The 26,859-nt window shown below is 55.9% G+C and overlaps 11 protein-coding genes across 11 annotated transcripts; 6 read left to right on the top strand and 5 right to left on the bottom strand.

Moving 5' to 3' along the window:
* The first annotated feature begins 45 nt into the window (after positions 1-45).
* B0H18DRAFT_996301 (uncharacterized protein) lies at positions 46-488 on the top strand. Its single transcript, XM_048045406.1, has 2 exons — positions 46-265; positions 320-488. The coding sequence occupies exons 1-2, from the start codon at positions 178-180 to the stop codon at positions 439-441; spliced, it is 210 nt and encodes a 69-aa protein (XP_047895615.1). The 5' UTR covers positions 46-177; the 3' UTR covers positions 442-488.
* A 239-nt stretch (positions 489-727) lies between these two features.
* B0H18DRAFT_1117330 (natural resistance-associated macrophage protein-domain-containing protein) lies at positions 728-3,041 on the bottom strand (the record flags this gene model as incomplete). Its single annotated transcript, XM_048033560.1, has 11 exons — positions 728-757; positions 818-1,333; positions 1,397-1,509; positions 1,561-1,673; positions 1,732-1,826; positions 1,880-2,100; positions 2,150-2,273; positions 2,328-2,570; positions 2,627-2,650; positions 2,706-2,802; positions 2,872-3,041. 11 exons carry the CDS (start codon positions 3,039-3,041, stop codon positions 728-730), a joined length of 1,746 nt encoding a protein of 581 aa, XP_047895614.1.
* Positions 3,042-5,359: 2,318 nt separating this feature from the next.
* Positions 5,360-7,574, bottom strand: B0H18DRAFT_873685 (natural resistance-associated macrophage protein-domain-containing protein; the record flags this gene model as incomplete). The annotated part of the gene is given in 9 exon segments (XM_048040308.1): positions 5,360-5,875; positions 5,940-6,052; positions 6,108-6,220; positions 6,279-6,538; positions 6,553-6,647; positions 6,697-6,817; positions 6,874-7,197; positions 7,251-7,347; positions 7,408-7,574. The coding sequence occupies 9 exon segments, from the start codon at positions 7,572-7,574 to the stop codon at positions 5,360-5,362; spliced, it is 1,806 nt and encodes a 601-aa protein (XP_047895613.1).
* Positions 7,575-8,517: 943 nt separating this feature from the next.
* Positions 8,518-10,257, bottom strand: B0H18DRAFT_996284 (uncharacterized protein; the record flags this gene model as incomplete). The annotated part of the gene is made up of 6 exons (XM_048045405.1): positions 10,144-10,257; positions 10,044-10,091; positions 9,952-9,990; positions 9,741-9,896; positions 9,537-9,686; positions 8,518-9,480 (listed from the first exon to the last, which is right to left on the bottom strand). The coding sequence occupies exons 2-6, from the start codon at positions 10,047-10,049 to the stop codon at positions 8,521-8,523; spliced, it is 1,311 nt and encodes a 436-aa protein (XP_047895612.1). The 5' UTR covers positions 10,050-10,091; positions 10,144-10,257.
* A 493-nt stretch (positions 10,258-10,750) lies between these two features.
* Positions 10,751-12,402, top strand: B0H18DRAFT_1209750 (kinase-like protein; the record flags this gene model as incomplete). The annotated part of the gene is made up of 6 exons (XM_048036331.1): positions 10,751-10,813; positions 10,873-10,922; positions 10,983-11,162; positions 11,215-11,606; positions 11,664-11,985; positions 12,043-12,402. The coding sequence occupies exons 2-6, from the start codon at positions 10,884-10,886 to the stop codon at positions 12,400-12,402; spliced, it is 1,293 nt and encodes a 430-aa protein (XP_047895611.1). The 5' UTR covers positions 10,751-10,813; positions 10,873-10,883.
* Positions 12,384-17,230, bottom strand: B0H18DRAFT_996278 (RecF/RecN/SMC). The gene is made up of 20 exons (XM_048045404.1): positions 17,133-17,230; positions 16,891-17,082; positions 16,658-16,837; positions 16,267-16,602; positions 16,101-16,208; positions 15,920-16,048; positions 15,723-15,867; positions 15,465-15,670; positions 15,334-15,411; positions 15,125-15,283; positions 14,397-15,073; positions 13,843-14,347; positions 13,681-13,790; positions 13,439-13,629; positions 13,168-13,379; positions 12,979-13,113; positions 12,880-12,924; positions 12,701-12,822; positions 12,580-12,644; positions 12,384-12,528 (listed from the first exon to the last, which is right to left on the bottom strand). The coding sequence occupies exons 1-20, from the start codon at positions 17,190-17,192 to the stop codon at positions 12,470-12,472; spliced, it is 3,714 nt and encodes a 1,237-aa protein (XP_047895610.1). The 5' UTR covers positions 17,193-17,230; the 3' UTR covers positions 12,384-12,469.
* On the top strand, positions 17,231-18,235 carry B0H18DRAFT_996277 (uncharacterized protein). Its single transcript, XM_048045403.1, has one exon. The coding sequence runs from the start codon at positions 17,463-17,465 to the stop codon at positions 17,847-17,849; it is 387 nt and encodes a 128-aa protein (XP_047895609.1). The 5' UTR covers positions 17,231-17,462; the 3' UTR covers positions 17,850-18,235.
* Positions 18,236-18,446: 211 nt separating this feature from the next.
* B0H18DRAFT_1084114 (uroporphyrin-III C-methyltransferase) lies at positions 18,447-20,336 on the bottom strand (the record flags this gene model as incomplete). The annotated part of the gene is made up of 4 exons (XM_048031750.1): positions 18,447-19,067; positions 19,121-19,377; positions 19,437-19,668; positions 19,704-20,336. 4 exons carry the CDS (start codon positions 20,334-20,336, stop codon positions 18,447-18,449), a joined length of 1,743 nt encoding a protein of 580 aa, XP_047895608.1.
* B0H18DRAFT_996273 (signal recognition particle SRP9/SRP14 subunit) lies at positions 20,332-21,498 on the top strand. The gene is made up of 5 exons (XM_048045402.1): positions 20,332-20,573; positions 20,624-20,699; positions 20,751-20,823; positions 20,885-20,994; positions 21,077-21,498. Exons 2-5 carry the CDS (start codon positions 20,676-20,678, stop codon positions 21,359-21,361), a joined length of 492 nt encoding a protein of 163 aa, XP_047895607.1. The 5' UTR covers positions 20,332-20,573; positions 20,624-20,675; the 3' UTR covers positions 21,362-21,498.
* A 72-nt stretch (positions 21,499-21,570) lies between these two features.
* B0H18DRAFT_174742 (uncharacterized protein) lies at positions 21,571-25,213 on the top strand. The gene is made up of 6 exons (XM_048036970.1): positions 21,571-22,218; positions 22,276-22,890; positions 22,944-23,214; positions 23,275-23,492; positions 23,552-24,069; positions 24,135-25,213. The coding sequence occupies exons 1-6, from the start codon at positions 21,648-21,650 to the stop codon at positions 25,188-25,190; spliced, it is 3,249 nt and encodes a 1,082-aa protein (XP_047895606.1). The 5' UTR covers positions 21,571-21,647; the 3' UTR covers positions 25,191-25,213.
* An 899-nt stretch (positions 25,214-26,112) lies between these two features.
* On the top strand, positions 26,113-26,832 carry B0H18DRAFT_1117324 (uncharacterized protein; the record flags this gene model as incomplete). The annotated part of the gene is made up of 1 exon (XM_048033559.1): positions 26,113-26,832. One exon carries the CDS (start codon positions 26,113-26,115, stop codon positions 26,830-26,832), a length of 720 nt encoding a protein of 239 aa, XP_047895605.1.
* Between the last annotated feature and the right edge of the window lie 27 nt (positions 26,833-26,859).

Below are 26,859 nucleotides of genomic sequence, written 5' to 3'. Positions count from 1 at the left end.
GGGATTGGGAGAGCGGGAGGGCATGGAGGCCGGAAAGCAGGAGACGCGTCTTTAGATGGGTGGGCGTTGAGAGAACGCGCGCGGGCAAATCGGTGTCACGCCTCTCCCTCGACTCTCCGCAACTGCGGCCGTCCCAGACACCAGACACAGACTGCCCTCGCACCTTCTCGCACGCCCATGCGAAACGTCCCCTTTCATTTCCCAAGTCCACGGCTTTGCAGTCTTGCAGAGCTCCTGTTGCCTCCCGACGCTCGAGGATTAGCTCGTACGTGGCGTCATATCCTCGATATGGCAAACCCGAATCGCAGTACCGCCGCAGAGTACCGCACCGGACATCAGTCAGGTATCGACTCAGATTCACCTGGGGCAGTCATACCAGACCATTGTCGCGAGAGGAAACAACAGACATGGACTCGGAAACTCACCTTACTCACTGGGTAATACATGTCATATCTGGCTAGCGCTAGAATCGACCAAAATATATCTGCACTATTCTCAGCAGACACACCTCTGAATACAAACACGCACGTACGGGGATCTGATTCTCACTCACGTCGACGAGTTGGGTGTCCGAACAAGCCAACCAATTGTAATGGCGGCCTGTGGACATGCGCTCAGAAATGGTAGTCACACCAGAGGCAAGAGCCTGGACATAATGTCGATAACGATGGATGAGTAAAATACATGGGCTCGCGAACATATCCGAATTCGATACCTACACAAGCCGCTAGGGCCTGCAGATGATTGTGAATGTCCGCTGAAAACAATGTCTGTGTATCGAGAGCGAACACAGCAAATACCTGAGATATCGCGGAACCGCCACGACAGACGGCCCGTTCATCTTGCCCATCGCGAGCAGGATGATCGTGTACGAGTTCGCACCCGTGATCATCGCCCACGTCACCCACGCAAAGACAATCGACCCCTTCGCCATCGAGAAGTCCTCCGTCTCCTCCGCCTTCTCCACGTCCCCCGTCCCGCTCGCCCGCTCGGGCACGCCCTGCAGCGTCGTCTGTGATTGCCACCGCTGCGGGTTGCTCAAGTTGAGCTCCGACCTCGACTCCATCATGCCCGCGGTGGCTAAGGAGCTGGTCGACTGCGACGCGAGATCCTGGTGCAACGTGTTACCGCCACCGACCGCGGCCTTCGCGGTCATGATCTTCTTGGACGAGGTGAGCAAGATCAGCGGCACCATGATGAAGGGCAGGACGATGGCGAGCACGACCTGCGAGACGACGAGCAGAGCGCTGACTCCGGCGCGCCCGAGCGCCGCGGTGATGATGACGGCCGGGATCAGACCGAGGGAACGAGTGAGCAGACGGCGGACCACGGGCTAGATGGGGACGTGGAACTTTAAATTTACAATAAACAGGAAAGACAGAAGACATAGACGCACAGAAAGTTTCCACCGGATGAAGCCCTCGCAAACGACTTGTCCGGCGAGCGTGGCGACGATGGACGAACCCAGGCCCGCAGCCAACAGCGCGAGCGCAAACACGGTTGCGGCGGCTGAGAATGTCATTCAGAAACTCATCAAGGACCTGGAGGCCGCACACACACCTTGGCCGAGCCTACCGACAAACATGTCGTACGCGTCGAAGAACGTAGCAACCCCATGGCCAGGACCCCCATTAGGGCCGTAGAAAAAGACGGCGCTGGCGAGGATGAGGATCCTAGATCACCAAGTCTAGTCAGCGCGCCGGATCGTCCTGCGCAACCCATACGACTCACAGAGCGTTGATGATGAGGGCCATCCCGAACAGACCAATGTTCAGTCCCATTGCGCCAGGCATCAAATGCCTGCGCACGAATCCCAATGAGCGGTTCTCTGCTCATCGTGGTTCATCGGCGGACGCCCCTCCTCGTCAACGCGGCCCACCTCAAACGCCCGCTTCGCACCACCGACGAAGCTGTCCCTGGAGAAACCCGCTTTGACATTCGTCATGAACGAGCGCGTCTTCTCCCCGAGCGTCGGGGTGCTCGCCCAAGCCTCCTCCTTCTCGCCGAGTGCCTCCTCCTCCGTCTCGCGCTCCTGCGTGGCGAGCGCGGAGCCGAGGAAAAGAGTGTGCGGCTTCACGGTCGAGCCGATAATACCAATGGCTGCGAAACACGTGAGCTGAGCGAGAGAGCGGAAAGGGGCGCGACGTACAAAGGTAGAAACTGCCAGGGAGGCTGAAGGCGGCAGCCGACGGGAGCAAATTCCCGAGTACAGCTGCCCATTGTACGCTGGCCTTTGAGACGGCAATCCCTATGAAAAGAAGCATGGCGAAGATCTACGAACGATCCTCAGCGATTCGCCCCACCGTACAATTGCAGACGGCACATACCAAAGCAACGATGAAGAACTCAAAGGACTTCGCCGGCGCACCCGAAACCGGGTTCTTCACACCAAGCAACAACAGCACATCTAGCGCGGTGAGAACAACGCCTGCATACATTGGCAGGCCGGGGAAAAGAAGAGTGAGCGCAATAGCGGAGCCGAGAAGGTCCGCGAGGTCGGTCGCGACGATGGCGATCTCGGACAAGGCGTAGAGCGGGTAAAGGACACCCCATCGCCAGAAAAGAGTGTACTTTGGTCGTCGTGCAGGAGGAGACGACAGTGGCTTGCCAAGTCGAGTCCGGTCACGCAGCCCAGGCGTGTGGCAAGGCCCTGTCCATCTATGTGAGACCGTTGCGTGTGCTCGAATAAATGCAAGACGACAAACCTGCATTTGAATGGCGATAAAACTCGCTTGCATGACGGAGAATAACAGCGCGAAACCAAACCGCGAGCCCGCGTGCAGATCGACACTCCAGTTCCCTCTGTCCATTCACACCAACAGACCCCCATGAGCATGCCGAAGAACACGCAGAGCTCCTAACCACACTCACGGGTCGAAGTACGCCACAGCGCACACAATTCCCGCCCCGGAATGCCTCACTACATTTTTCCCCACTTTGGCCGCTGTGGAACCCAAGCGCTGGCTGAAACTAGTGCCAGAAGGCTGCGCGGCAGCGGGGGAGCTGCCAGAGCTCGCTGTGATGGAAGATGCCCCAGCCATCGTCTAGAGCGGGTTCTGGCAGAAAAGGGAACGAACAAAAAAGGAAAGAATGGGGGAAAGGGCTGCCCGGCCGTGCCGTCCCTAGAACCGCGCACTCTGCTTTTATGCCAGTGCGGTAGGTTCGACACAAACTCCTCGCCTCCGCCGTGTGGAGGATCTTGGTATGAGACTAGCCAGCTTGTATCTGACAACCCGCAGCACCGCGAAGGGCGACGACCGGCGGCGAGACCGCGATGGGCAGCTTCTTGCTCCATGCGTCGGCTTCGCAGCGACGATCGAAGACTTGGCCTTCGTCAAACGGACTGCGTACGCCCCTCCGTCTTGACGACAAAAGCCTTGTATGGACATTTGCCGAGCAAAGAAGCGCGAACCCATCACAGCTAAGTCCATACTTATCGTCGGGCCCCGCGCCTTTTCAAACGCACATAAGCGGAGTCCAGCGGGTTTGTAATGGGATCGCACCCGGCGCAGCAGAATTCGACGGCCAAGCTGAGCAAGCAGCCACGACCTTGGCTACGGTGGCCCAGGTTGATCGGTACAATCTCCGGATCACTGAATACCGATGTCTGATGATCTCCGCTCCTATACGCACTTTTCGTGCGGGGTGGACTGGGGGACTTGGCTGCAGCATCGAAGGCGGACAACAGTGGCACGACGTAGCATGGGCACCAGACCGAACACTCACCTCAGTTTGTCCTCACCCCGCTCAGTGTCGGTACATTTCGTAGTGAGGGCAGCCCTGCAAGATGTGGCGTCTTATCTGGAAGGGCTTGCCGCACTGCACTGCAATCGGGGGTTCGAAGGAGCGGTAGTATTCCCCGTGAACCCTTGCACCGGAAGACATGGTCAAACACCTCCCTCCGTACGTCGACGACCAAGGGCGTTGGAATGCAGGCAAATCGGTGTCACGCCTCTCCCCGGCCGCCCCAGACACGGACTACCTCGCACCTTCTCACATGCCCATGGGAATTATCCGCCTTCGTCCCCGAAGTCCACGGCTTTGGAGGGCAAAGCTCCTGCTGCCCGGCAAATATGAAGCGGAGTAACGCGCACCGGACATGAGCCAGATATCGATTCACCTGGGGCGCAGTCATACCGGACCATTGTCACGAGAGTCTCCGTCAGTCTTGTGGCCCGAAACCGCAAGCGTGATGCGAGTGAGGAGATATGAGGAGAGGAGGAGGAAAGAAGGAGGTCTTCCACGGGACGTCACGTCCAAAAGAGCGCCGTCGCGCGCTTATGCTTATGCTGGAAGCGAGCGGGAGAGCGGGCAAGTGTGGTGCTCAATCCCCCGCTCACCGACCCCGCAGACACGCTTGGTGGATGAAGGCATCGGTCTGTTAGAGACAACCCCGCGCCTCTTGATCGCGATGAGCAGGATTCCGACAACAATGGACCATGGCTAATGCTTTCTTCATCTGCGGTCTGCCACCCTCTCCCCTCGAGCTCCTCCCATGTAGACCGCGCCCTCCTCCTGTCACTGGCTGCAACGACTGGCGGCGCTCCGTGATCATCTTGTAATGGCTTGTCGCGCCAGTTCCATCAGGTCTAGGTCTCATTGGGCTCATCCATGACTCCTAGGCGATAATTATCACCGTCGCCATGGTACGTCGTGGCCGATTTCTTTCGCGGAAGGGTGTTGATCTATTTACTTGCAGGCACGAGGTTCTTTCTAGATACATGTCATGGCGCAGTTCATGGTTATCGACTATTGTAGTTAGATGCTCTCACGTAGTGCTCCCGAATGATAATACTTAGATACGATGTTCTGTGTAGAATAATGGGTGTACTAGCTACTCGCGAGTACAAGCCAGATATGGTCGCCCGAAATGTCCCTCGACGTACAGATCCATATTGTGGCCCAGTCGTGTACCTGAAGAAACCCGAAACCAACGTCAGACGTCCCGGACGCCTGACCTTCGACTACCTCATACCTCCAACCTCCGACCTACCTTGATCGACCGAAATATATCTGCTATTCGAGATCTTAACTCATCTCTGAACACAAGCACGGTATTAATTCTCACTCACGTGACACGAACGATGTCCGAAAACTTACCCACCAATCACAACGGCAGGTCACCTCGGACCTGTGACGGCACCATGAAACAGTCCACTACGGAGGCAGAGCAGGAGAGAACGTCGATAGCGAAGGATGGTGAATAGTACAACATGAGCTCGCGAACATATCTGAAGATAGTACCTACACAGGCCTCTAGGGCGCGCAGATGATGATTGTAAAATGTCCGCCGAAACAAACGTCCGTGTGTATCGAGAGCGAACACGGCATATGCATGAGATATCTTTTGCGAAACGACCTACGCGTCCTCGCCCAAAGCGAGCGTGACGATCGCGTACCCGTTCGCGAGCACGATGAGCAGCCACATCGACCACCCAAACACCATCGAGATCTTCCCCATCGAGTAGTCGACGATCTCCTCCGCCGCCTCCACGTCCACCGTCCGGAGCGCGCGCCCGGTGGCCAGCCCCGCCAACGTCGTCTGCGACTGCCACCGCTGTGGGTCGCTCACGTCGAGCTCCGACCACGACTCGGGCGGGCCCTCGCCGCTGCTGGTCGAGAACGAGCTGCTCGACTGCGACGCAGCGTTCTTCTTGTGCGCTGTGCCGTGGCCGCTGATCGCGGTCTTGACGCTCATGATCTCCTTGGAGGAGCAGAGATAGAGCAGGGGGAAGACGATGAAGGGCAGGACGATGGAGAGCACGACCTGCGAAATGACGAGCAGGGCGCTGACGCCGGCCTTCCCGAGCGCCGCGGCGATGATCACGGAGGGGATCAGACCGAGGGAACGAGTGAGCAGGCGACGGAGTACGGGCTGAGCGGAAATGGGGCGCGTCAGAATACAGTAGCAGGTAGAGAGGCAAAGAACGCAGACGTACAGAAACTTTCCACCGGATGAAGCCCTCAGAAATGACTTGTCCGGCGAGCGTAGCGACGATGGACGAACTCTGGCCCGCAGCCAACAGTGCGAGCGCAAACAAAGTCGCAGCAGCTGTTCGCGATGTCATTCAGAAACTCATCGACGATCTAGAGACCTCATCACACACCTTTGCCGAGCTTACCGACCAACAGGTCGTACGCGTCGAAAAGCGTAGCAGGACCGTTGCCGGGACCTCCGTTGGCACCGAAGAAGAATACCGCGCTGGCGAGGATGACAATCCTAAACCACCAGATCCAGTTAGCCCACCGCAACGTCATCCACAGCCCATACGACTCACAAAGCATTGACCACGAGCGCCAGCCCGAGCAGACTGACGACCATATCCACGATACCGTGCGTCAAATGCCTGCGCACGAAGCCCAGGTCATGGTTCTCGTGCTCGGCGTGGTTCTTCGGCGGGCGTTCCTCCTCAGCCACGCGGCCCATTTGGAACACGCGCTTCGCGCCGCCGACAAGGCTGTCCTTGGAGAAGCCGGCCTTGACGTTCGTCATGAACGAGCGCGTCTTCTCACCGAGCGTCGGCGTGCTCTCCCAAGCCTCCTCCTTCTCACTGAATTCGTCCTCCTCCGACTCGCGCTCTGCGTGGCAAGCGCGGAGCCGAGGAAGAGACTGTGTGGCATCACGGTCGCGCCGAGAATGCCAATAGCTGCGGGACGCACGTGAGCATAGCAAGAGACGAGGAAGGCGTGACGTACCTGTGTAAAGACCCCCAGGGCTGACAACGGCACTCGACGGGATGAAACCGTCGAATGCATCTCCCCAGTGTACGCTGGCCTTTGAGACAATAACCCCCATGCAAATAAGCACGGTGAAGACCTACGACGCATCGTCAGTGAACAGTCCACAGCGCGATTGCAGACGGCAGCACGCACCAAACCAGCAATGAGAAACTCAAAAGGTTTCACCGGGGCACCCCCAAGTGGGTCCCTCATACCAAGCAACAACAGCACATCTAGCGCGGTAAGAATAACGCCTGCATACAGTGGCAGGCTGGGGAACATAAGAGTGAGCGCGATGGCGGAACCCAGAAGCTCCGCGAGATCGGTCGCGACAATGGCGGTTTCCGACAAAACATAGAGCGGGTAGAGGACGGCCCACCGCCAGAAACGAGTGTGTTTTGGTCGATCGTGCAGGAGGAGGCGGCAGTGGGATGCGAGGTCGAGTCCGGTGACGACGCCCAGGCGCGAGGCCAAGCACTGTTCAACTGTGAGACAGTTACACGTACGGAAACGGATGCAAGACGACAAACCTGCATGAAAACGGCGATCAAGCCCGCGAGTAGGACAATGAACAACAACTTGTAACCGAACTGTGAGCCCGCCTGCAAATCAACACCCCAGTTTCCCCTGTGCATTCACGCCATCGTTAAGCACGTCGTATAGCACGAGAACCCTAACCACACTCACGGGTCAAAATACGCCACAGCGCAAACAATCCCAGTCCCGGTGTGCTTAACGATATGTTTCCCCACCTTAGCCGCGGTAGAGCCCACGCGGCTGCTGAAACTAGTGCTGGAAGACTGCGCGGCAGCGGGGGAGCTGCCAGAGCTCGCTGTGATGGAAGACCCGGCCATCGTCTAGAGCGGGTTCTGGCAGAAAAGGGAACGAACAAAAAAGGAAAGAATGGGGGAAAGGGCTGCCCGGCAAGCTTACCTTCCTTCGAACCGCGCACTGTGCTTTTATCGCAGTGCGGAAGCTTGCGTTTGACAACCCGCGGCGCCGCGACGGGGCCTAGGAGGACGACCGGGGCCACGCCGCAAACGGGGCAACTTCTCGCTCCACGCCTGCGCATACGCGATCGCTTCGGGGCCTTCGCAGCGGCGATCGAAGACTTGGCTCTCGTCAAACCGACTCGGTACGCCCCGCCGTCTTGACGACAAACCCTTGTATGGACGTTTGCCGAAGAAAGAAGCGCGATGCCCATCAACAGCGAAGGCGGCCAGCGGCGGCACGATGCATCGAAGGCCCGACAGAAAACTCACCTGCCCATGCCCTGCGCCTGCCGTAGTTAGCTCCTGCACCTTCCTCACTGTCTCAGCTCCGTGCCGGTTGCGTGCTGAGTCTCATCAAATCGATTCCGCGTATGCTTACAAATACCATCACAAACTGTACACTGAGGAATGATGTCGTGCTTGAGTAGGCTAGAGTGTGCGTTGATATACTATACGCCGGGTACGCTTGCCAGTGGGCAGTGCCGATCGTATCTATGGGCCAAACCGTCTTCCCGTGACGCGTTTCTTCTAGTCATCAGTCCGACAGATGCTCCAGGACACTGCGGACAACCCGGATTGTGCGAGGCGCTTACATAGGCCTAACATTGCAAGGGCGTGTATATTAGTAAGCCATCAAGTGAACTTCCCTAACATGGGAAGTACATTCCTAGAACATGGCACGATTTCGGAACATAGGAAGAACATAACACTTACATTCCCGATTCTAGGACATTCAAATGTTAGGCCGAACAAGGATCCATTCTCTATGTTAGGAGCTCCGACTTAGAGCCGTAAAATATACACGCCCTTACAATGTAAGTACCATGTGAGCGCTTCGCACAACGCGGTTTGTCCGCAGTGGGAATCGAGACGCGCTTTGCGCTGCCCTCTCCAAGAGTCTTGTGTCGTCCACCGAGTCTTCAGTCACCATCCATAGGTACTCCGAGACACTTGGGACGTCGCATTCCACGCGAAGGTTGAGCTCGGCAAGTGTGTCCAAGATATGGCGGAGGAGCTGAAGGTTGTAGGACAAGATATCGGTGATAGCCGCCCAGAGCTTCCGCGGTATCGCGGCCAGCGTGCGCAAGTCGACAACAAAACGCAACCGCCGAGCCAGAGGAAGCACCTCTTCACGATAGATGACGCTCAGGGAGGACTCCGCAGTAAACTTAGCAAGCAACGGCGCCAGCTTTCTGAACCTGCTCCGACTGATGCCCTCCGGCGTAGCTCGAATGCCCAGTCCGTAGGAGTTGCCAGACCCAGTGGGAGCGCGCAAGAAGTCCATGAGTGCCCGGTTCGCCGCGTTGCTTTCTGCGGGTCTGATGTGGGGCTCCGTAAGACGCTGTCTTCGCCCGCCGTCGTTTGCCTGGTACCATACTTTGCACGCCAGCCATTGTTGATCGCAAGAGTAGCACAGTAAGCCGCTGTCAGGTGGGACTAAGGCACAGTCAGAACAGAACTGCATAGCGGGCACCGGACACGAAGGTTGGCGAGGTGGATGCGCCGAGCTCGGAGGATCCGCTGCCGCAGTTATGAACTTGGAGACCGTGATCGGGGATTGAGGAATGAAGATGGGCGAAGCAGGGAGCTGCGGAGTCGGGAGCGTGAGTACGAGAGACGGAATCGGTGGAGTGACCATTCCAACGAGGTTGTCCGTAGCGAGGTTCCTACGAAGGCGACCCGGTGATTCGAGTTTCACAGTGACAGCATGTTGTTCGTCAAGAATGTCAGCCTCGAGTTGTTCCCCCTTCAACGTCCCTTTGGACCCCTGTCGACACGTCGGACTCGATCTCATCGTACAATGCATGTATCGTCGAATCTTACCTGATAGACCTTGTCGAACAGCACGCCGGACTCCGTGTCCAGAACTTGCAAGATGGTCTGTTGGTACTCTTCGGTGGGTTCGCTGAAGGCAGATCTAGCTGTGAAGTAAAAGGCGGAACCACTGCTCTCAAAACTTGAATCTGTCGAGGCCTTATCATGTAAGATAAGATAATACCATGGGTGTACGTGCTTGATCAGACTTACTTGGTCGGGTGGCGAGAACTCGCTATGAATATAGACCTCCGTATATGGATGGAAGTCCTCTAGAACACGAACTTGACTCGGAGTAATTCGAGGCATCCTTCGCAAGTTTCTACCGAATGGAGCATTGCTGAAGGAACCGACATAAACCCGCCGACACTAAAGGTATGTGTCAACGGATATCAGCACGCAAGAGTACTCATTGGAATGTTACCGTCTCCAGAGCTATTGTGGAATCCCGGATGGACCGGTGCTGAGCCGAACATTGAGCAAGGTCTCGACACTGATTTCACAAACGAAACCGACCTTCATTGTCCTGTAAGACCGCAAACGTCTTCCGGGAAAGGTTCGTAGCTGCTTCATGCGATGTGAGCAGGCGATGATGTAGCTGACTGAGACGAACGACCTGCTCAAAACCGCTAGATGGATGCTCATGTTCCGTAAACCCTCGTTCGCGATGTACTTTGGGATCCTCCACGCAGCCGGTCTGTGCATCCAACTGAGGAGCGAATGAATGCGTAGCAAGTGCGAGGTTGGGATCGGCTATTCTTGAACTTGGGTCCGGTAGGCGGTCGTAACTCTCTGCTAACGACCTCCGATATACTTCCTGAGCGTGAGCTTCATGATGACGGAGTACAGGGTGAAGATGGCCTCACTTTGCCTGTAGCGACAGGTTGTCCTCAATCGGGGATAGACTGGTGTCTTGCGTCGATCTATCGTGAGTCTCTGAAGTTGAGATTGTCGTCTAAGAAGAACTCACAGGGCGGGGGTGCAGCAGGTAGTTCAATAATCTACGTGTCGTGGCAGAGTTAGGTTTTCGCATGATGGCTGTCGTCCATGTGCATGAAGCTTGAAACTTTGAAGACCCGAGGTGAGCGTTGTGGTCGAACGCACAGCCCAGAAAGGCAATCAACGCCAGCCGCGGTGTTGCTTTGGCATTGTTTGGTTGTCTATAAGTACCGTGGTTCGTCGATCCATAAGTATTCAATATCAATATTGACATCATCAGCGTTCGGACCACTACCTATATCATATCTGACAGCTATCGTAGTGAGCCCCTGGTCGTCGTAGCCATAGTACGTATACGCCTGTACTACGCTGTATATCTCGGTACCAACTGAGCTGTCGTTGGCAGCGACGTCAATCATGGAAGAGCCTTTCAGTCTTGACCTTGTCTTTGACCCAGTACGTCGCCCCCTTTGGTGTGTTCTACGTGCACCCAAAGCTCATTTGATTCTATCGCAGGATACTCTCGAGACGATCGAAGAGAGCCCCGTTGCCTATGTGACGCAAGCCTTCTACCGTCAAGACGAGTCTCACAGGCCCATCGCTATCAAAAGCGCGTCAATACAACCACACTTCTCGAAGAAACCCCATGATATCGCAAAGGAGCTCAGACTTTTGCGGAAACTGTCTCACGCCAATGTATGTATGTGTCGCTTGAAATTACGGGAGGTGCCCTCATGCACAATGTGAGGTCATCCATGTGCTCGGACATGGCTTTGAGCAAGCCACAAGCTCGCTCCATTTTTGGATGCCGTTTATACCGTACAAGCTCAGAGACTTACTGGACTCGCCTTCATTCAGCTCGTATCCTTCGCCCGGCAATCCAACCCAAGAGCATGATGCAATATCATTCCCCATCCTTGCGAAGTCGCTCATATATCAGATCATACGCGCAGTGACATACCTGCACGAGCAACGCATCGCTCACCGTGACATCAAACCGGGGAATGTCCTGGTTGACGAACAAGGGATCGTCAAGCTCATTGATTTCGGGATCGCATGGGCAGATCCTGAGGTCCATAACCGCGTGAACGATCTGTGGCCAGAGCAGGCCAATAACATGTGCTTCGACGTCGCGACAGGGTACGGCTGAGTGAACATGTATATAACCTACGACCAACTGACCTTTATTGGTTCTAGGCCGTATCGTGCTCCCGAACTCTTGTTCGGGGCTTCGTCATACGATCCCTACACCACAGACCTTTGGAGCCTCGGTACTACATGCGCAGAATTCTTCACGCCGCTGAGGATGCAGAGCCGATACGAGGATGAGGAGGATCTGGAACTCGACTCGGACGAAGAGAGCCTGAACGCACCTTTTATCGTACCCAAGTCACTCGCGGTTGATGACCCAGACGCTGAATGGAGGCGAGACTCGCTTTTTGACGCATCGCGAGGATCTATCGGCCTCGCTTGGAGTATCTTCAAAACTAGGGGCACCCCGACAGAGTCCTCATGGCCGGTTGGTTTTAATTGCATGTGGGATCCCGTCTTCCAGTTACTGACAGACTCGTACCAGGACTTCGGCCTCCTCCCAGACGCCAATAAGATCTCTTTCCAAGTAGTACCCAAGCAAGATCTGCGAACATTGCTGCCAAACTTGCCTCCCACAACGACCCCGGCACACTCAGACAAGCGGGACTGCGTGGACCTGATCGACAGGCTCCTAACTTACCAGCCGTCGATGCGGTTGAGTGCAGCTAATGCTCTCCGTCATCCATGGTTCACCGAGGCGGCCCCCCTTCTCGTCCCGCTAGGGTACACGGTGGCATCGGAGGATGCCCAGCGCGTGGAGACGTGGGAGGGGAAGACATTGGTGGACCTGTTGCTGTCAAAGCTTCAACCATCACGCGCGCCTGTGTACAACAGAGAAGATTGAATAGACTGATATACACTACAACACGGTATACGATAACCAACATAGCATAACAATACAGATACAGCAATCATGTCGTCAGAAAGTTCACAGGGATGGCGGTCAGAGGCTGGTTGTCAATGGATATACCTACGAAATAAATCAGACGTGCGATACTCAATCGTTGAATGAGGTACTTACTACGAGTCTGGTTCGCTGTCTTGTAAATACCGATGAGGCGATGGCTCAGCTCGAACATATCATTCCTACGCCAACGTTAGCCGACATCCTCAACCGTTCGCATTCGGCGGTCCGTGCCTACCTCAGTGAGATGATAATGAACTGCGCATTCTTCGTGCGGTCCTTGATGTAATTGGCCACAATGGAGACGTTCCGGAAGTCAAGTGCAGCATCGATCTCGTCCATGAAGTAGAGGGGCGTCGGCTGCCGATCAACAAGGATGAGCCCGGGTGACACGGCATAGGCAGAGGGCTGCCTTACCTTGTACACATGCAACGCAAAGACCAACGCAAGGGAGCTCAGCGTCTGTGATGCTCGGATCAGTTGCCTACCACATGTTGAGACCAAAGTATACGTTACCTTCTCCCCTCCTGACAGGTTGGAGATGTTCTTCCAGCTCTTCTTCGGCGGCATAACACTGAAGATGATTCCCTCAGAGAAGGGGTCCATGCTATCGACCAGTTCAAGTTCAGCATTTCCACCGAGCGTGATCATCTACAAACCGATGAGCCTCCGTATGTGCAGAGCACTTACCGACCACCGACTGACCTGATACATCTCCTTGAGCTTCAATGAGATCGTGTTAAAGCCCGTCATAAACTCATCCAGTCGTTGCTTCCGCAGACTGTCGTACTCCAATTTCTTGGCGTCGCGAAGTTTCGTCACTTCCTCGAGATCAGAGGCGCGTCTCAAGAACTCTTCCTCGCGCTTCCGGTAGTCCTTGAGCACGCTGAGATCCGGTTTCGAGTTCTTGAGTTTCTCTTATGGCGATCGAAGGAGTCAGCCCGAGCGAGTCTGTGAAGTTAAGAAGACACCATACCGTCCAACAACTCGGCATCGGCGATGAGCTCTCTCTTCTTGAACTCATTCAGCTCCTCTGCGCTGTAGACATGCAGCTCGAATGGCGGGGTTTTCTCGCGCTCCTGACGTCGGGATGCCTCGCCAGGCTCCCGCTTGACCCCGCCTTCCTTATCCTTGTCTGCCGCCTCGTCGTCATCGTCGTCATCGTCGCTGTGGACGCTGCTCAGCAACGTATGACAAACGCCCAGTTGCACGACTCACTCGACCTCTTCAAGCTTAAGCTTGTCATGCTCGTCCTGCCAGTGGTCCAAAGCTCGTTGATTCTCAGCGGCCTCCTTCTTAGCATCGGCCAAGGCTTGTGTGAGCTCCACCTGACACGGAACTCCGATTAATAATCGATTACCATCATATGTATCCACTCACTTCTTTCTTACGGAAAGCTTGGATCTCTTCCGTCTTGGCATCGAGCTCCTTCTTGAGGCTTTCCAGATCGTCTTTTGAATTCTCGACAGCAGTCTGTGCAGCTTCTACCTTTGACCGAAGCTCCTCGACATAAGCAGTGATCTCTTCAATCTGACCATTGAGCTTCTCCAGATCGGCGTTGACCTCTTCCAAAGCGGCATGGTTGGACTCAATAGTGCTCTCCAGCTTCGTCGAGTCTTTCTCGGCCTTCGCTTTGGCCACCTCTGCTTTAGTGATCTCGTCGTTGGCGAGGTTAATGTGTAGCCGGATCCCGTCGACCTTAGACCTTTGCGAGAGCAAACGGGCACCACCGATCTCGAGGATCTTCTTCTCCAGAGCTTTGATCTCCTGCTCGATTGCTTCGGTCTTCTCTTGCAACTCCTCCAGCTCCTCGGTGTGGGCACCGATCTGCTCCTCAAGCGCGGAGATGCGCCTGACATCACCGGCATCCGGCTTAGTCTGGGACCTACGAATAGTCAGAGAAGCCTAAACATGAGAGAAAGAAGAGGATTTACTTGAGATCGTGAACACGCTTCTCGGCCTCAGCAATGCGCTTGGCGCCTGTACGGAGGTCAAGGTTGACCTTCTCGATCGCCATATCCAGCTGCGGTCCTGAGCGCATAGCACCGTCTAATTCGACCTCTGCCTCCCGCAGTCGATGCTGAAGGGCTTCGAGCTCTCGAGCAGCCTCCTCGCTGTCGTGCTCATACTGTCTGAGAACGTCCGGAGGCACTGCTTCGGCTTGCAACTTCGAGCTCATGCCCCCACGCATAACGTGATTGCCACCTCCAGACATCGTTCCCGACGAGTCGATCAGTTGTCCAGCCAGCGTGACGACACGCCACCGATGTGATCCGCCGAAAGCAATCCGGTTCGCCTGGTCGAGGTCGTTAGCCACCAGAGTGTCGTGGACGCCCTTGTAGAACGCAGCAGCGAATCGAGGTTCCTTCGGCTTGATGAGGTCAAAGAGCCTAGGAACATCCTCTGGGGTTGGGATCTTTTGTATGCCACGACTGTTTAACTTCTCCAGAACCATGAACGAGGCGCGGCCGATGTTCTGCTTTCGCAGATACTCGATGCATGCTTGACCTTGATCAACAGTGTCGACGACGAGGTTGTTCAAAGCGCTGCAAGCCGTTGATACCGCTACGTCATACTTATCAGGAATTGTTCCAAGGCTTCCTAGACGACCCTACGCCGGACTTGAGTACGTTGGTGAAACAATGTGCGGATATTCGCTTACGTGGAATCCCGATATACGACCTGCACTACGTAAGCGAGTCAAGCTGTCGAGGACGTGGTTGCGAGACTGGTTTGCAGTCTGCGACGCCCTCGCTTCCTCGGCTTTCTGACGTGTGGAAGAAGCCTTGCCGCGTAGTTGCTGCACACGGGCTTGCATATCCTGCATAGAATTGCTCAATGATGCACGACCTACGCGGAGACCGAACTTACCTGGACTTGCTTCTCCTTCGACTTGCGCTCCGTCGAGTTGTTCGCCTTCGTGCCTTTCAGTTCGTCGAGCTCGGCAACCTGTAGATCGGCTTAGGGTTGCGATGTGATCTTGAGGAGTCAATACCTCATACCTTCGCATCGTGGTCAGCGCGCAACTGTTCAAGCTGGTCCTGAGCTTCCTTGCTTGCGGCCCTAGCAGCCTCGGCCTTCTTGGCGAGCATGTCGCGCTCGCCCGTCGCCAGGTCGATCTCAGCCTGTTTCGCGTTGATCTTCGCTGTCCAAGGCTGGAGCTCCTTCTGTTTAACCTCAATCTTGTCATGGAAGACCTGAGTCTTGTCTTAATATGATGTGAGAGGGACTCGACAGCATGCAACATAAGCAACGCTCGCCTTTCAGGCTATCTCGGATTTCTTCGAGCACGTCTTCTTCATGCGCAAGGGAAGCCTCTAACTCTTCTACCTTCTTCTTCTCCCTTTCCATCTTGGTGGAGTTATCTTGAACAGCGCGGACGGCCTCGTTTTTATGATGCTCGTCCTGGCGCATGTCGCATCAAACCTAGCACGCTCAAAGTTCGAAACGGACGCACCTCCTGCAAGGACTTCTTAAGCTTCTTCGCCTTGCTATTCGCGTGCTTACGCCTCTCGTCGAGGCCAACTTGACGTTTCTCATGAGCAGCGAGGTCCTTGGTCGCTTCGGCGGCAGCAGCTTTGACTTCCTGCATTACAGCGGGTCTTAGTTACGACGAGGAACTACCAGTAACAACTAACCTCATAGGTTTCAACACGCTCGTTGTAATGTTGCTCCAGGGCTTCGAGGTGCAAAACGTCGTCATTGTTGCGCTCTCGCTCAGCAGCTAGCTCCTTTTCGTAGCGAGCCTAGATGATGTCCGACCGTCAGTTCAGGCCCAGCCACGCAAGACATAAGCGGTCGTACGATGGCCTTCTCGAACGCTTCGTCGTTAATCAAACACTTCCACAGATACCATTGCCACAAACGAGACAGAGCACGGACATGCTCATTCTGCAAGCGTAGGTAGTCCTCTGCTTCCTTCTTCTTGGCTTCCAAGGCGTTTCGATCCTTCTCGACGATCCGAAGTCTGTTGAGCTTCTCCTGACGATCCTCTGAGAGACGTTCAACCTCCACAAGGGCTTCGTCGATCGGTTCTTTGTACTGTGAAGTGCCAATGATATCTTCGAGATACTCGAGAAGACCATCTTCATGTTCAGTAGGCGCCTTAGGCTTCATCTGAGCTATAGACTCGACTTCGCCCTGACAATCACATCAATAGGTATATAATCAATGGTTATCTTGCGAGCTCACTCACCTGGAGGATGAGGAATCGATTATGGTCGAGATCAATACCGCGTCCCTTGAGAAGTGTCTGCACTTCCTTGTAGTTGCTCTGCTTGCCGTTGATAGTGTACTTGCTGGAGTTACTCTTGTACGCAGTCCGAGCGACGACGAGGTCAGAGCCAGCTATGGCCTCGAATGCATCTGGCCCGGGCTACGAAGAGACCTTAGTTAGAACTCCGTATGCAGACCCGACGACAGACACACCAGATCCAAGATCTCCCGGAAGTGGACCTCAACGCTACACTCATCCAAGTCGGGGTATCGCGCGGAGTTGTGGATTAACTCCGAGAGCTTGCCTTGCCTCATCTTGGAGGCACGATATCCAAAGACGAAGAGAAGAGCATCAATGGTATTTGACTTTCCAGAGCCGTTAGGCCCGACAATCGCAGAGAAAGACTGTAACTCGGATGTCAGTACGCGCAAGTCGATGTCAGGAAAGACTATACTTTGTGGAATGGCCCAATCTCTTGACGACCCGCGTAGCTCTTGAAATTCACAAGTGCCATCTTGTGAATGACCAATCGCGCCTTCGGTCCTTGAGGCTCCTCAGGGACAGAAGGCATAGTCTGGGGTTGAGACTTCGGCGTTCTAGGAGGATCCAACAGTGATTTCTCCTCTTCCTCCTCTTCCTCAGATATATGGTCCGCCGCTACGTCCAAGGGTGGTTCAGCCTCCTCTGCGTCTGAGGTCGCCACAACCTCCTGCTCGTCCCCATTAGTATTACGCGGTTCAACGACGAGCTCCTCCCTTTCAGCCGCTACCTCTTGGTCCTCTGCATGCGGCTTTACCACCTCCTCTTCCTCTTCGTCCTCCGAGATAACGATTGCTTGACGGGTGTTCGCCTTCTTCTGGGTCGTCCTTGCGATCGTGGTAGCCTTGCGCCCACGGGTCGGCTTTACTTCCTCGATCTCATCATCGGAAATGACTATGGTCTCGGGCACCGACGTCCTCTTCCTCGGGGCGGGGGGTTTGCGATCTTCGACCTCTTCCTCGTTAAGCTCATCCACAGGTTCCTCCTCCTCATCCGTGTCCTCTCTTTTGACAGTGCGAGACCTCGTAGATGCCTTTGTCGAGCGAGCGGTCCCGCGACTGGCGCGTTTCGGAGGGGCAGACTTCCGACCATTCGAGTTCGGTTCCGCCGTACTGCCATTAGCAGCTACTGATGGCTTCCTGGAGGAGCCTCTCTTAGCCCTCGGCCTCACCTCCACGACTTCATCTGACTCTTCCTCATCGGGTTCGATGGACGGGCGCGACTTCTTGTTGGGGGGAGCTACTTCCTCGACAACATCCTCGTCAGATTCTGGCACCTCTTGGAGGGAAGATCGCAAGCGCGTGTTTGTGCGACCCTTAGATGTCGACGCCACACTGGGCGCGGCCGAGGTAGATCTACGCGTCCTGGAGGGCGGCTTGATGTTCTCCTGTTCTGGCTCGGGAGCTTCACCACGTTTACGTTTGGATGCCGGTGCCTTGACTTCGGCGACAGGTTCTACGGACGCTCTTGTCGAGCGACTCGACCGTCGAGGGGGCATCTTGCTAGAGGCTACAGTGGTGGTCGAAGTCAACGACGCGAACGTTCGTTCGACGCGTCGCGCATGGTGCACGTGACCGGTGCACAACGCGTCCGCGCGCCTACTCTGGTCAACTACTACGAAGTCCGATGCCTTATTACACTACAACACCTTAGTACAACCTTGGTATAACGAAGAGCACCATAGTAACAGCGCTACAGAACAACAGGAACATGAATATACACATACGCCTCACAAATTTGCCCATCCGTTGTCTAAACCATCAACTATCCTCCACCGCTGCTCACCCAACCAAGCCTGAATTCGAGCTTCATCGCGCTCTGGAGCCCCGGGCTCTAGCACGGAGACGTCACCTTTCCCCCACAACGACATGATCGACCACCCAACGACGATCATCCCAGGTGGCCGTTGCTCGCCACCACTCTCCAAGGCAGCAGCGATGTCGCGAATCGTCGACAATGTGACACGCTGGTCAGGCATGGACGCACGTTCCACTATAGCCATCGGTGTGCATGCAGGGAACGCGACGCCATCTCGACGAGTGGCAGGTTCGCCCGACTCCGCGAGGAGCGTGTCAAGCATTTCTTGCAACCTTGCCACGCCCATGAGAATGACCAAGGTACGACTGCGCACGTATCCAGGTAGTTGAACCTGCTTTCCTCCTCTGCCCACTCCAGTGCATACGATGAAGGACTCGGCCGCACCCCGTTGTGTGACGGGTATTCCTGCGAAGGTCGGCCCAGCGAGGACTGAGCTTACGCCGGGGACGACAATGGGTTCGAATCCACGTTCGCGGAAGTACAGAATCTCTTCGCCTGCTCTTCCATACACGGACGGGTCTCCTTGCTTGAGCTGTTATCTTGTGTAAGTATATTCTCTTCGTTGACATTCACCAGATGACCCACCCGCACTACAGTGAGACCACGTCTAGCTGCGTCGATAGCGGCCTCCATCAGCTCCGCTTGTCCATAGTCGGCGTTCCCAGGAAATTTGCGCGCGATACGGACTTCCACGTGAGACGGGATGATCGCCAGGACTGCCGCAGGCACTAGCTTGTCCGACAATACCAAGTCTGCGTGCTTCGTGAGCGCATCGCGGGTTGCGACAGTCAGAAGGGACGGATGGCCCGGACCTGAGCCTACGAGGAAGATCCTCCCTCTTGCTGCGGAAGCCGACAAAGTCAGGTTGTGCAACGAGGGTATGTCTTGCGTGGACATGCACCGACAGTTGATACCGTGGAATTGGTGAGAAGCGAATTCTGGCCGTCGAGAACGCCTGCCATATCTTCCGAAGTCATCTTCGCAAGTTTCGGGATGGGCCAGTACTCGCTGACTTGTGCGACCCACTTCATACGCCTCCGTGCTCTCTCTCCGGCGGTCTCGTCTGCACACCGCTGTGCCACAGGCAGGTTCGGAGTAGATGGACCGGCCTCTTCGTTAAGTTCAGCGTCGATCTCATCCGCGCATCAGCGGAGGTCTTCGCCATTACGCGCAGCTGAGCAACGTTCGCTACTGCCCCTCCCACCTCCTTAGGCAACGCCGCGACGATGTCCCGCCGCAACCTGCTAGCCAGTCGGCATCCTTGACCGTTCGTGGTCACTCCAACCTGTAGGGAGCTAGGTGTTCCCGCCTCGTGGTCTTGGAAGCGGTGGGTAGACAGGAATGAGAAGTCGCATAAGTCCGGCATGTCAGTGACATTCAGAGGGATGTTGCGAAGGCGGCATGCGTGGGCTATGAGTTGAGCGGATGTCCGGGTGCGACGGATACCAGCATCACCGCTCAGGAGAGTGTCTGTAACGCACACTAATCGGACCTGTCCCAGGCTGCCCAGGTAGTCGTCCAGAGCCTGGGCGTCCCTGTCCACCGCGCGCTCCACAGAACAGGGAAGGCGATTGAGGTCCACGATGCTGAGCTGGCCTTTGTCGGCCCTCCACCGCAGCTCCTCACAAGCCGAGTCAAGACCAGCATTGGCCACTACGACCACAGTCGAGTCCGCCTCGAGAGCAGCGAAGGCCCTAGACGCGGCAAGAGTGTTCGATCCTACAATCACCACGACATGCTTTTTCAGCTTGAACGACAGAAGGAGAGAGGCCCCGCCAGCTGGAGTAGGGTACTGTGCCATGACAGTGTGCCCAAGTCTTGCGAAAGACTAAAGATGAGTGAAGACTGCTTGCCACCGAGTGCTATGAACGCACCTAGACTCCGCACAGGAGGCAATAGATAATCCTCGAAGCCCAATCTCAAGGATGTCTCAGTATGGGCGGCAAGAACAAAAGGGATTGCATATCGAAATTTTGGGAAGCCCTCAATCGAGTCAATGGTGCTCGCCCCTGGAGCGCACCAGGATGGCGAGAGAATGGTGCAGACTGTGACATTGTGTGACGGACTAGTCACTAATGTCACATCTAGACACATCGTGACGATTTCTATATGCAGACTTGAGTTGCGCCTGCCAGCTTCAATGCAGCTGGTAGACAACCAAACCGTACGTGCGCCCTGTTCACCACTCGCGAAAGCCGCTGAAGTCATGGGATAGTTCTTCCAACGGTTGGCTGCATTGTTTGAGTCATCCAAGGACTCTGGAAGCATATGGCTTACCCACAAACGACGTGCGTCCGGCGTTGTGTTCCGTTGTGCTCGCGTGCTCATGAAGCACTGGACTGAATGCAGTCGCATACGATGGGGAGGATGCACAGATGTCGTTTGATGACGATGCCTCCAAAGAATATCCGTGCTTGGTCCGGGTAACGGATGGCGATGAGACCAAGTTCTCGACCAAGGTAAGAATGGTACCCTGTCCTGGTATCACTGCTCCTTGTGTACTCACTTCTGTGTCTTCTCCGTACATCGTATGGTGCACAGGTCGAGCCTGGCGAACTGGATCACTTTCACACGACCTACGGAGCACTACTGAAGTCCTCCATGACCACTCTCCGAAAGCGCGACAAGAAGCGCGAAAAACAACGAGCAGAGGGGATAGCACGTCGTAAGCGGAAGCTGACGGAGGAGATCGCTGTTGAGGGGCCTAAAAGAGGTGCTGGTCGCCGAAAGAGACAGCGGAAAATGAAGGCGGCAGCGAAGCAGGCAGAGGCACGGAAACGGGTTCAGGAGCGAGAGGAGGTCAAGTCCCGGGCCAAGGAGTCATGAATGTTGCTCTCCGTAGTGTCGCAGCTCTTCTACGAATCCTCCTGTAGCTATAGGGTCGTCCATTGTGTGTATGACTTTGTCAGGCGACGAGCGATGTTGTCCGGCTTTAATTAAATTAATACAGTACGCATGCGGCATCACACATAGCATGCGTGAGAATCTGAAATCGCCGACTCGCCTCCAGCCACCTGCGGACGCCAGTCCGGCTACAATACCTCTACCTCACGGTCTTTACGATCTGCAGTACGACTGGACCATCTCTTTCGTTTCCTGACGCAGTGTCGACATGCCGGTGTTGGCTCCTCCAATCACACCCATCGAGCCAGATATATTCGACGACGATGATGAGGGATGGCAAGACATGCCGGTCGTCCGAGAGGCGGATGAGTTCGCCGGCGGGCTGGACGAGGAGGACCAGAAGAAGTACAAGTACGTCCCAACCGCAAAGAAAGACTCCGTAGCCGGGAAGCAGATCGGCAATGCGACCGGGAACGTCTTGGATGTCGACTTCGAAGGGCAGGAGTGGAGAGCTAAGGTCGACCAGAATGAAGGCGAGTACACTCGGATACGATTGAATGAGGAGGACGAGTCGGACGAGGTGCACATGCGGACGAAGTATCTCTTCGATGAGGACAAGGCTATGACCCCGCTCAGCCAGATGCAAGCTACGAAGGACCTTCTAACAGAGGCGCAGCGTATAGCCTACGTTGGTCTCTGCGCGCTCACTAGTCGCGAGATGTCCGACCAGCTCAGGGTCCTCAATCGGAAAGAGCTGAAGAAGGCTATCGAGAGCATGGAGCTGTGGGCTTTGAAGATCATGGGTCGGTTATATTACCATATGGAACTTCTGACTGAAGGTAATTTCTTGCCTGTCTAGTGCCTGTAGAGTGTGCTCACGCTGAACGAGTGGCCAGAACAGAAGATGATTGACAGTCTCGCTATGCACGGAATCCAAGCCAAAGATCTCGTGCCTGCTCTTATGACTACCCACACAGTCGCCAACCCTGAATACGACCCAGTTGAGGCGCAGCGACAAGCCGACGAACATCTAACCGCTGAGATGGCGAAGCTGGATGCGATGGAGGGCGAGTCCGCAGACGTCTCAGACTCGCTAGCCACCACACCAAAGGCGGCGACGGCCAGTCCTGAACAGCATGACACGCATAAACTTGCGCAGACAACTGTGAAAATCTTGGAGGATACTTCGGAGACTGTCCCCGGAGTCAGCACGCATCTGTCTGTCGCGGACAAGAATGTCACACTCGATATCCGGTGGACTGTGCTCTGCGACCTCTTCCTTGTACTCATTGCCGATAGCGTGTACGATGCGCGCTCTCGTGTGCTGCTAGAGAACGTGGCGCTCAAGCTTGGACTCGGCTGGCTGGACGTCGTGAAGTTCGAGCGACGGGTTACCGAGGCGCTTGAGATTGAAGAAAGCATCGAGACGCTCGAGGAGCAGGATGTTATCAAGGGCGTGCAGAAGGCTACTAGGAGGCGTCGGTTCATGATGCTCGGCTTGGCTACACTAGGTACGCCAGTTCGCAGTACGGCGCGGCGTGGTTGTACTGACTCCTCGATGCAGGCGGCGGTCTTGTCATCGGGCTGTCGGCAGGTCTTCTTGCGCCTGTCATCGGCGCAGGTCTTGGAGCGGCCTTTACGACCATTGGAATCACTGGTACAACTGGTTTCCTGGCGGGGACTGCTGGAGCAGCTGTCATCACCACCGGCGGTGTCCTCACCGGATCAGGATTGGCCGCCCACGGAATGTCCAACAGAACCAGATACGTGCGGACATTCGAGATTCTCCCGCTGCACAACAACAAGCGCGTGAATTGTATCCTCACAGTCCCTGGGTATGTGTAACACCGACCTCCACCCAATATCCACTGACTGGAGGCGGCTCCTCTGCGTAGATTCATGAACGGTCCTTATGATGACGTTCGCCTACCCTTCAGTGTCCTGGATCCTGTTGTCGGTGACGTCTTCAGTGTCCTCTGGGAGCCGGAGATGATTCGAGAAACCGGAAGTGCACTCAAGATCCTGACGAGCGAAGTCCTGACGCAATTGGCCCAAACTGCACTGCAAGCTACCGTGATGACAGCATTGATGAGTGCTCTACAGTGGCCGATCAGTGAGTTTGGGACAACTCGTATCTTCTTTCAATCACGTTGACAAGGGCGATCTGCATAGTTCTGACGAAGCTGGGCTACCTCATCGACAATCCATGGTCAAATGCGCTCGATCGAGCCAAATCTGCGGGACTCGTTCTCGCCGACGTGCTCATCCGCCGACACCTCGGTGTGCGTCCCATCACCCTAATTGGATTCTCACTCGGTTCTCGAGTCATCTTCTACGCGCTGCTAGAGCTCGCGAAGCACAAGCACTTCGGTATCGTACAGGACGTCATCCTCTTGGGCGCGACCGTCACTGCGCCTCAGCGTACATGGATCGAAGTGCGATCAGTCGTCTCCGGTCGCTTCGTCAACTGCTATGCACGCAATGACTGGGTGCTGAACTATCTGTTCCGCGCCACTGCGGGTAGCTTGAACACGGTCGCGGGCTTGCGGCCAGTGGAGAACGTCCCTGGAGTGGAGAACAACGATGTCACGGACAAGATCGCTGGACACATGAGCTATCGAACGTTCATGCCGCTAATCCTGGATCAGCTTGGTTTTCCCGTCTCTGCAGACTACTTTGATGAGCCAGTGGTAAGTGCGGCCCGTGACATTGCTGCCGATGAGCTTGGTCCGTCTCATTCGTCGTCATCTGATAGGAGCCCGACTTCGAGGGTGAGCGGATCGTGGTCCGGGAGGGCGAGGAAGAGACGAAGAAGCGCGGCTGGTTCTCCCGAAAGAAGAGAAACTCGACTGAGCATCCGCGCACCTCGCGCCCACCGTCGGTATCGGCAGGCTCCCCCCAGAAACAGCAACGATTATCGCAATCCAGCAATGGCGATGATGATCTGCCACCGCGAGAGACAGTGGCTGTCCCGGCACCCTCGGCACCCAATCCATCCGCCGTCGACGTTCCTCTGCCCCCTACGCCCGCTGCCGAGTCCGCTGCCCCTACGGGAGAGGCGGAAGGCGATGTGTCAAGTGCTCTCCCAGTCACAGCAGGGTTCAACTTCGCGGCCATTAAGGAGGTCATAGGCAAGGACGCTGACCCATCAGAATTGCAATTCTCAGCCCCAAATCGATTCCCCGCACCCCGCATCCACGAACCTACACTACGCTCAGAAAGCGTTCCTCTTCCTTCCCCAGTACCGAGTTCACCCGACGCCACTCCTACCATGCGCACCTCCCTTGATGTGAGGCAAGTGGAGAGCCAGCCGGTAGCAGGCCCGAGTTCATACGACCGTCGTGAACCCCATCAACGGTCACATTCCTTCGACTCAGCTCTTGACGGAGACGATGGTGACGTTTCGTCGCAATTATCCGGGCAGTCCTCGCGAGGGGCTGAGGGACCTGCTTACGGTTCAGTTGCTGCAACCAGTAGCTCATTTTGGCCGTCTGAGCCGATAGAGACTACGCCGACATTCAATGCGTTCGGTGCCTACAAGCCGGCTTTCGGACAAAGCACGCCACTGTCGAGAGGCAACATGACGTTTGGCGCCCCGGCGTCCGCCCCGTTCGATCCCTTGGCCTCTTCACCACTCACCCGCAATCCATTCGCCTCACCTCCAGGAGACTCACAACTGTCGTTTGGTGGTATTGACGGCTCTATCACCCACTCGCCATCACCCCGAACGTGGGTAGGGAGCCGTGGGACTTCACTCCTAGCGTGTTCAGCGGCGACGGGCGGAAGAAAGGCGCAAGCACGCTTGACCTGAACCCATGGCAAAGCTAAGACAGACTCGGGAGGTTTTCATTGGTCCGCTACCCCACAGTGATGTCGTTTCTGTCTTTCTGGCTATCGCACATTCTCCGGAAGCATCTTACATCTCCATATCTAGCGCATTTTATTCCATCGATTGAACATCTCAGCGCGTTTAGCATCTCGGGCTCGTACTCACCGCGAGCGTGGGTTGATTGAACGATAATACTTGCCATACTGGGCTGCCAGGAGAACCTACCGCTCCACAGCATCGCCTGCCAATGCTGCTTAAGTTTAGCGGCCGGCACGCTGAACCGTGTAGCTCACCCCACATGGTAGTCTCCACTTGGCCTGAATCGAAGGGCTCGGCGGGATAATCGACCTTGGGGCTTCGGCTTTCCCATCCTTCCAGTGGACGACGCAAGCTTAGAACTCCCAAGAGTCGAGAACATACATCTTAGCATCGAGGCTTACGGACAAAGGCACTACTGACGGTGACAGATCAAGTCGCAGGCTGTGTGCTACACTCCCATGCCGCCCTTACATGGTATCGACTGTGTGGCCTCTGCTTCGCTCTTCCGAGTAGGTCCGTGATTATCTGGGCATCTTTGGACGGAACAACGAGAGTCTGACCCTCCTTTCAGCGCCTACTGCCGTTGGAGCGTTGGAGACGGCGAGGGATGTGTCGGTACACAGGGCTAACCGGATGTAGCACCTGCACTGACATGCAACCGGGTCTCCGATTTTGATGGATGGGGCGTTTAGTTCATCGCCCCCGCAGTACTGCTTATAAGCTCGTCGACAGCAATCAGCGTCTTCAGCGTTGTGCGAAGCCCTTCATATTGTGCGCCCTCGTCGTCTCATCGCCCACCACCGTACCGCGTCGCTACTCTCGTCATACGCCACATAGCTTCTTGCCTACTCTGATGGCGACTACGATGACCTCTCCGCGCTTTCGAGCGCGCCCGATTCTCAAACGAGACTCGTGCCCAGCCCCTCTAGTGGACGTCGACGAGCTCCCCTTCACGACGTGCGACTACATACTCTCGCCTCACGTCCACTTCCCGCCCACACCCCACATGACGTCGCTGCGCTTCACTCACTCGCCTAACACCTACGACCGCGCACCGATCCTCGTCTCTCCCAATGGCTGCCTCCTGCCGAAGCGCGGAGAGCGAACATTTTATTCGCCTCCAGCGGACTTCGACAGCGAACGACGGGGCCGTTCGCGCAGCCGGAGCTCCAGTCGTACGCGCGACGACGATTCACCGGGGGACGTGATGGGAAGCTACTTCCACCCGCGCGCATTCGAAGCCTGCTCCCCGGAACCGCTCGAGGTTCCCACCACAACGTCCGACAACGCTTCCCTACCCATCCTTGTTCCGGACTTATCTCCTTCGGATGAGTCCGATGACCTCGTCGAGACGCCTCCGGATCCCAGCGCGATGGCCGCTGCTTCCATCGCCATCCACGCGAAGCCTGCGTTCTCTGCGCCTCCACTTGCGGGCAAGTGCGACGTGCCTACCAACGCTGGGCATCGCCCACCCCCGCGTTCGCTGAGGCGGCGGAAGGAGAAACCGGATGGAGTCAGGCCGCATCTGAAGAGGAACGTGACGTTCGCGCCGGACTTGGATGAGGGATGCTTGGGAGGTTTCTGATTGCTGTCTACTCGAGAAACTCTGTGC

Source organism: Fomitopsis serialis (genome assembly GCF_022376445.1).
Source record: "Fomitopsis serialis strain Sig1Antser10 chromosome Unknown B0H18scaffold_19, whole genome shotgun sequence".
Taxonomy (NCBI): Eukaryota; Fungi; Basidiomycota; class Agaricomycetes; order Polyporales; family Fomitopsidaceae; genus Fomitopsis; species Fomitopsis serialis.
The sequence above is the reverse complement of the archived record's forward strand: the minus strand, read 5'-3'. Positions and strand labels throughout refer to the sequence as shown.

Coding starts and splice junctions, on each gene's coding strand:
- B0H18DRAFT_996273 (XM_048045402.1), top strand. CDS start 20,676: ATGCAGCTGGTAGACAACCAAACC. Junction 20,700..20,750: donor AGCTGGTAGACAACCAAACC/GTACGTGCGCCC, acceptor GTCATGGGATAG/TTCTTCCAACGGTTGGCTGC. Junction 20,995..21,076: donor AGACCAAGTTCTCGACCAAG/GTAAGAATGGTA, acceptor TATGGTGCACAG/GTCGAGCCTGGCGAACTGGA.
- B0H18DRAFT_996278 (XM_048045404.1), bottom strand. CDS start 17,192: ATGGCACTTGTGAATTTCAAGAGCTACGCGGGTCGTCAAGAGATTGGG. Junction 17,083..17,132: donor AGATTGGGCCATTCCACAAA/GTATAGTCTTTC, acceptor TCCGAGTTACAG/TCTTTCTCTGCGATTGTCGG. Junction 15,074..15,124: donor GTCGTATATCGGGATTCCAC/GTAAGCGAATAT, acceptor AGTCCGGCGTAG/GGTCGTCTAGGAAGCCTTGG.
- B0H18DRAFT_996277 (XM_048045403.1), top strand. CDS start 17,463: ATGCGGCTTTACCACCTCCTCTTCCTCTTCGTCCTCCGAGATAACGAT.
- B0H18DRAFT_996301 (XM_048045406.1), top strand. CDS start 178: ATGCGAAACGTCCCCTTTCATTTCCCAAGTCCACGGCTTTGCAGTCTT. Junction 266..319: donor CGACGCTCGAGGATTAGCTC/GTACGTGGCGTC, acceptor GTACCGCCGCAG/AGTACCGCACCGGACATCAG.
- B0H18DRAFT_174742 (XM_048036970.1), top strand. CDS start 21,648: ATGCCGGTGTTGGCTCCTCCAATCACACCCATCGAGCCAGATATATTC. Junction 22,219..22,275: donor TATGGAACTTCTGACTGAAG/GTAATTTCTTGC, acceptor ACGAGTGGCCAG/AACAGAAGATGATTGACAGT. Junction 23,215..23,274: donor TGTATCCTCACAGTCCCTGG/GTATGTGTAACA, acceptor TCCTCTGCGTAG/ATTCATGAACGGTCCTTATG.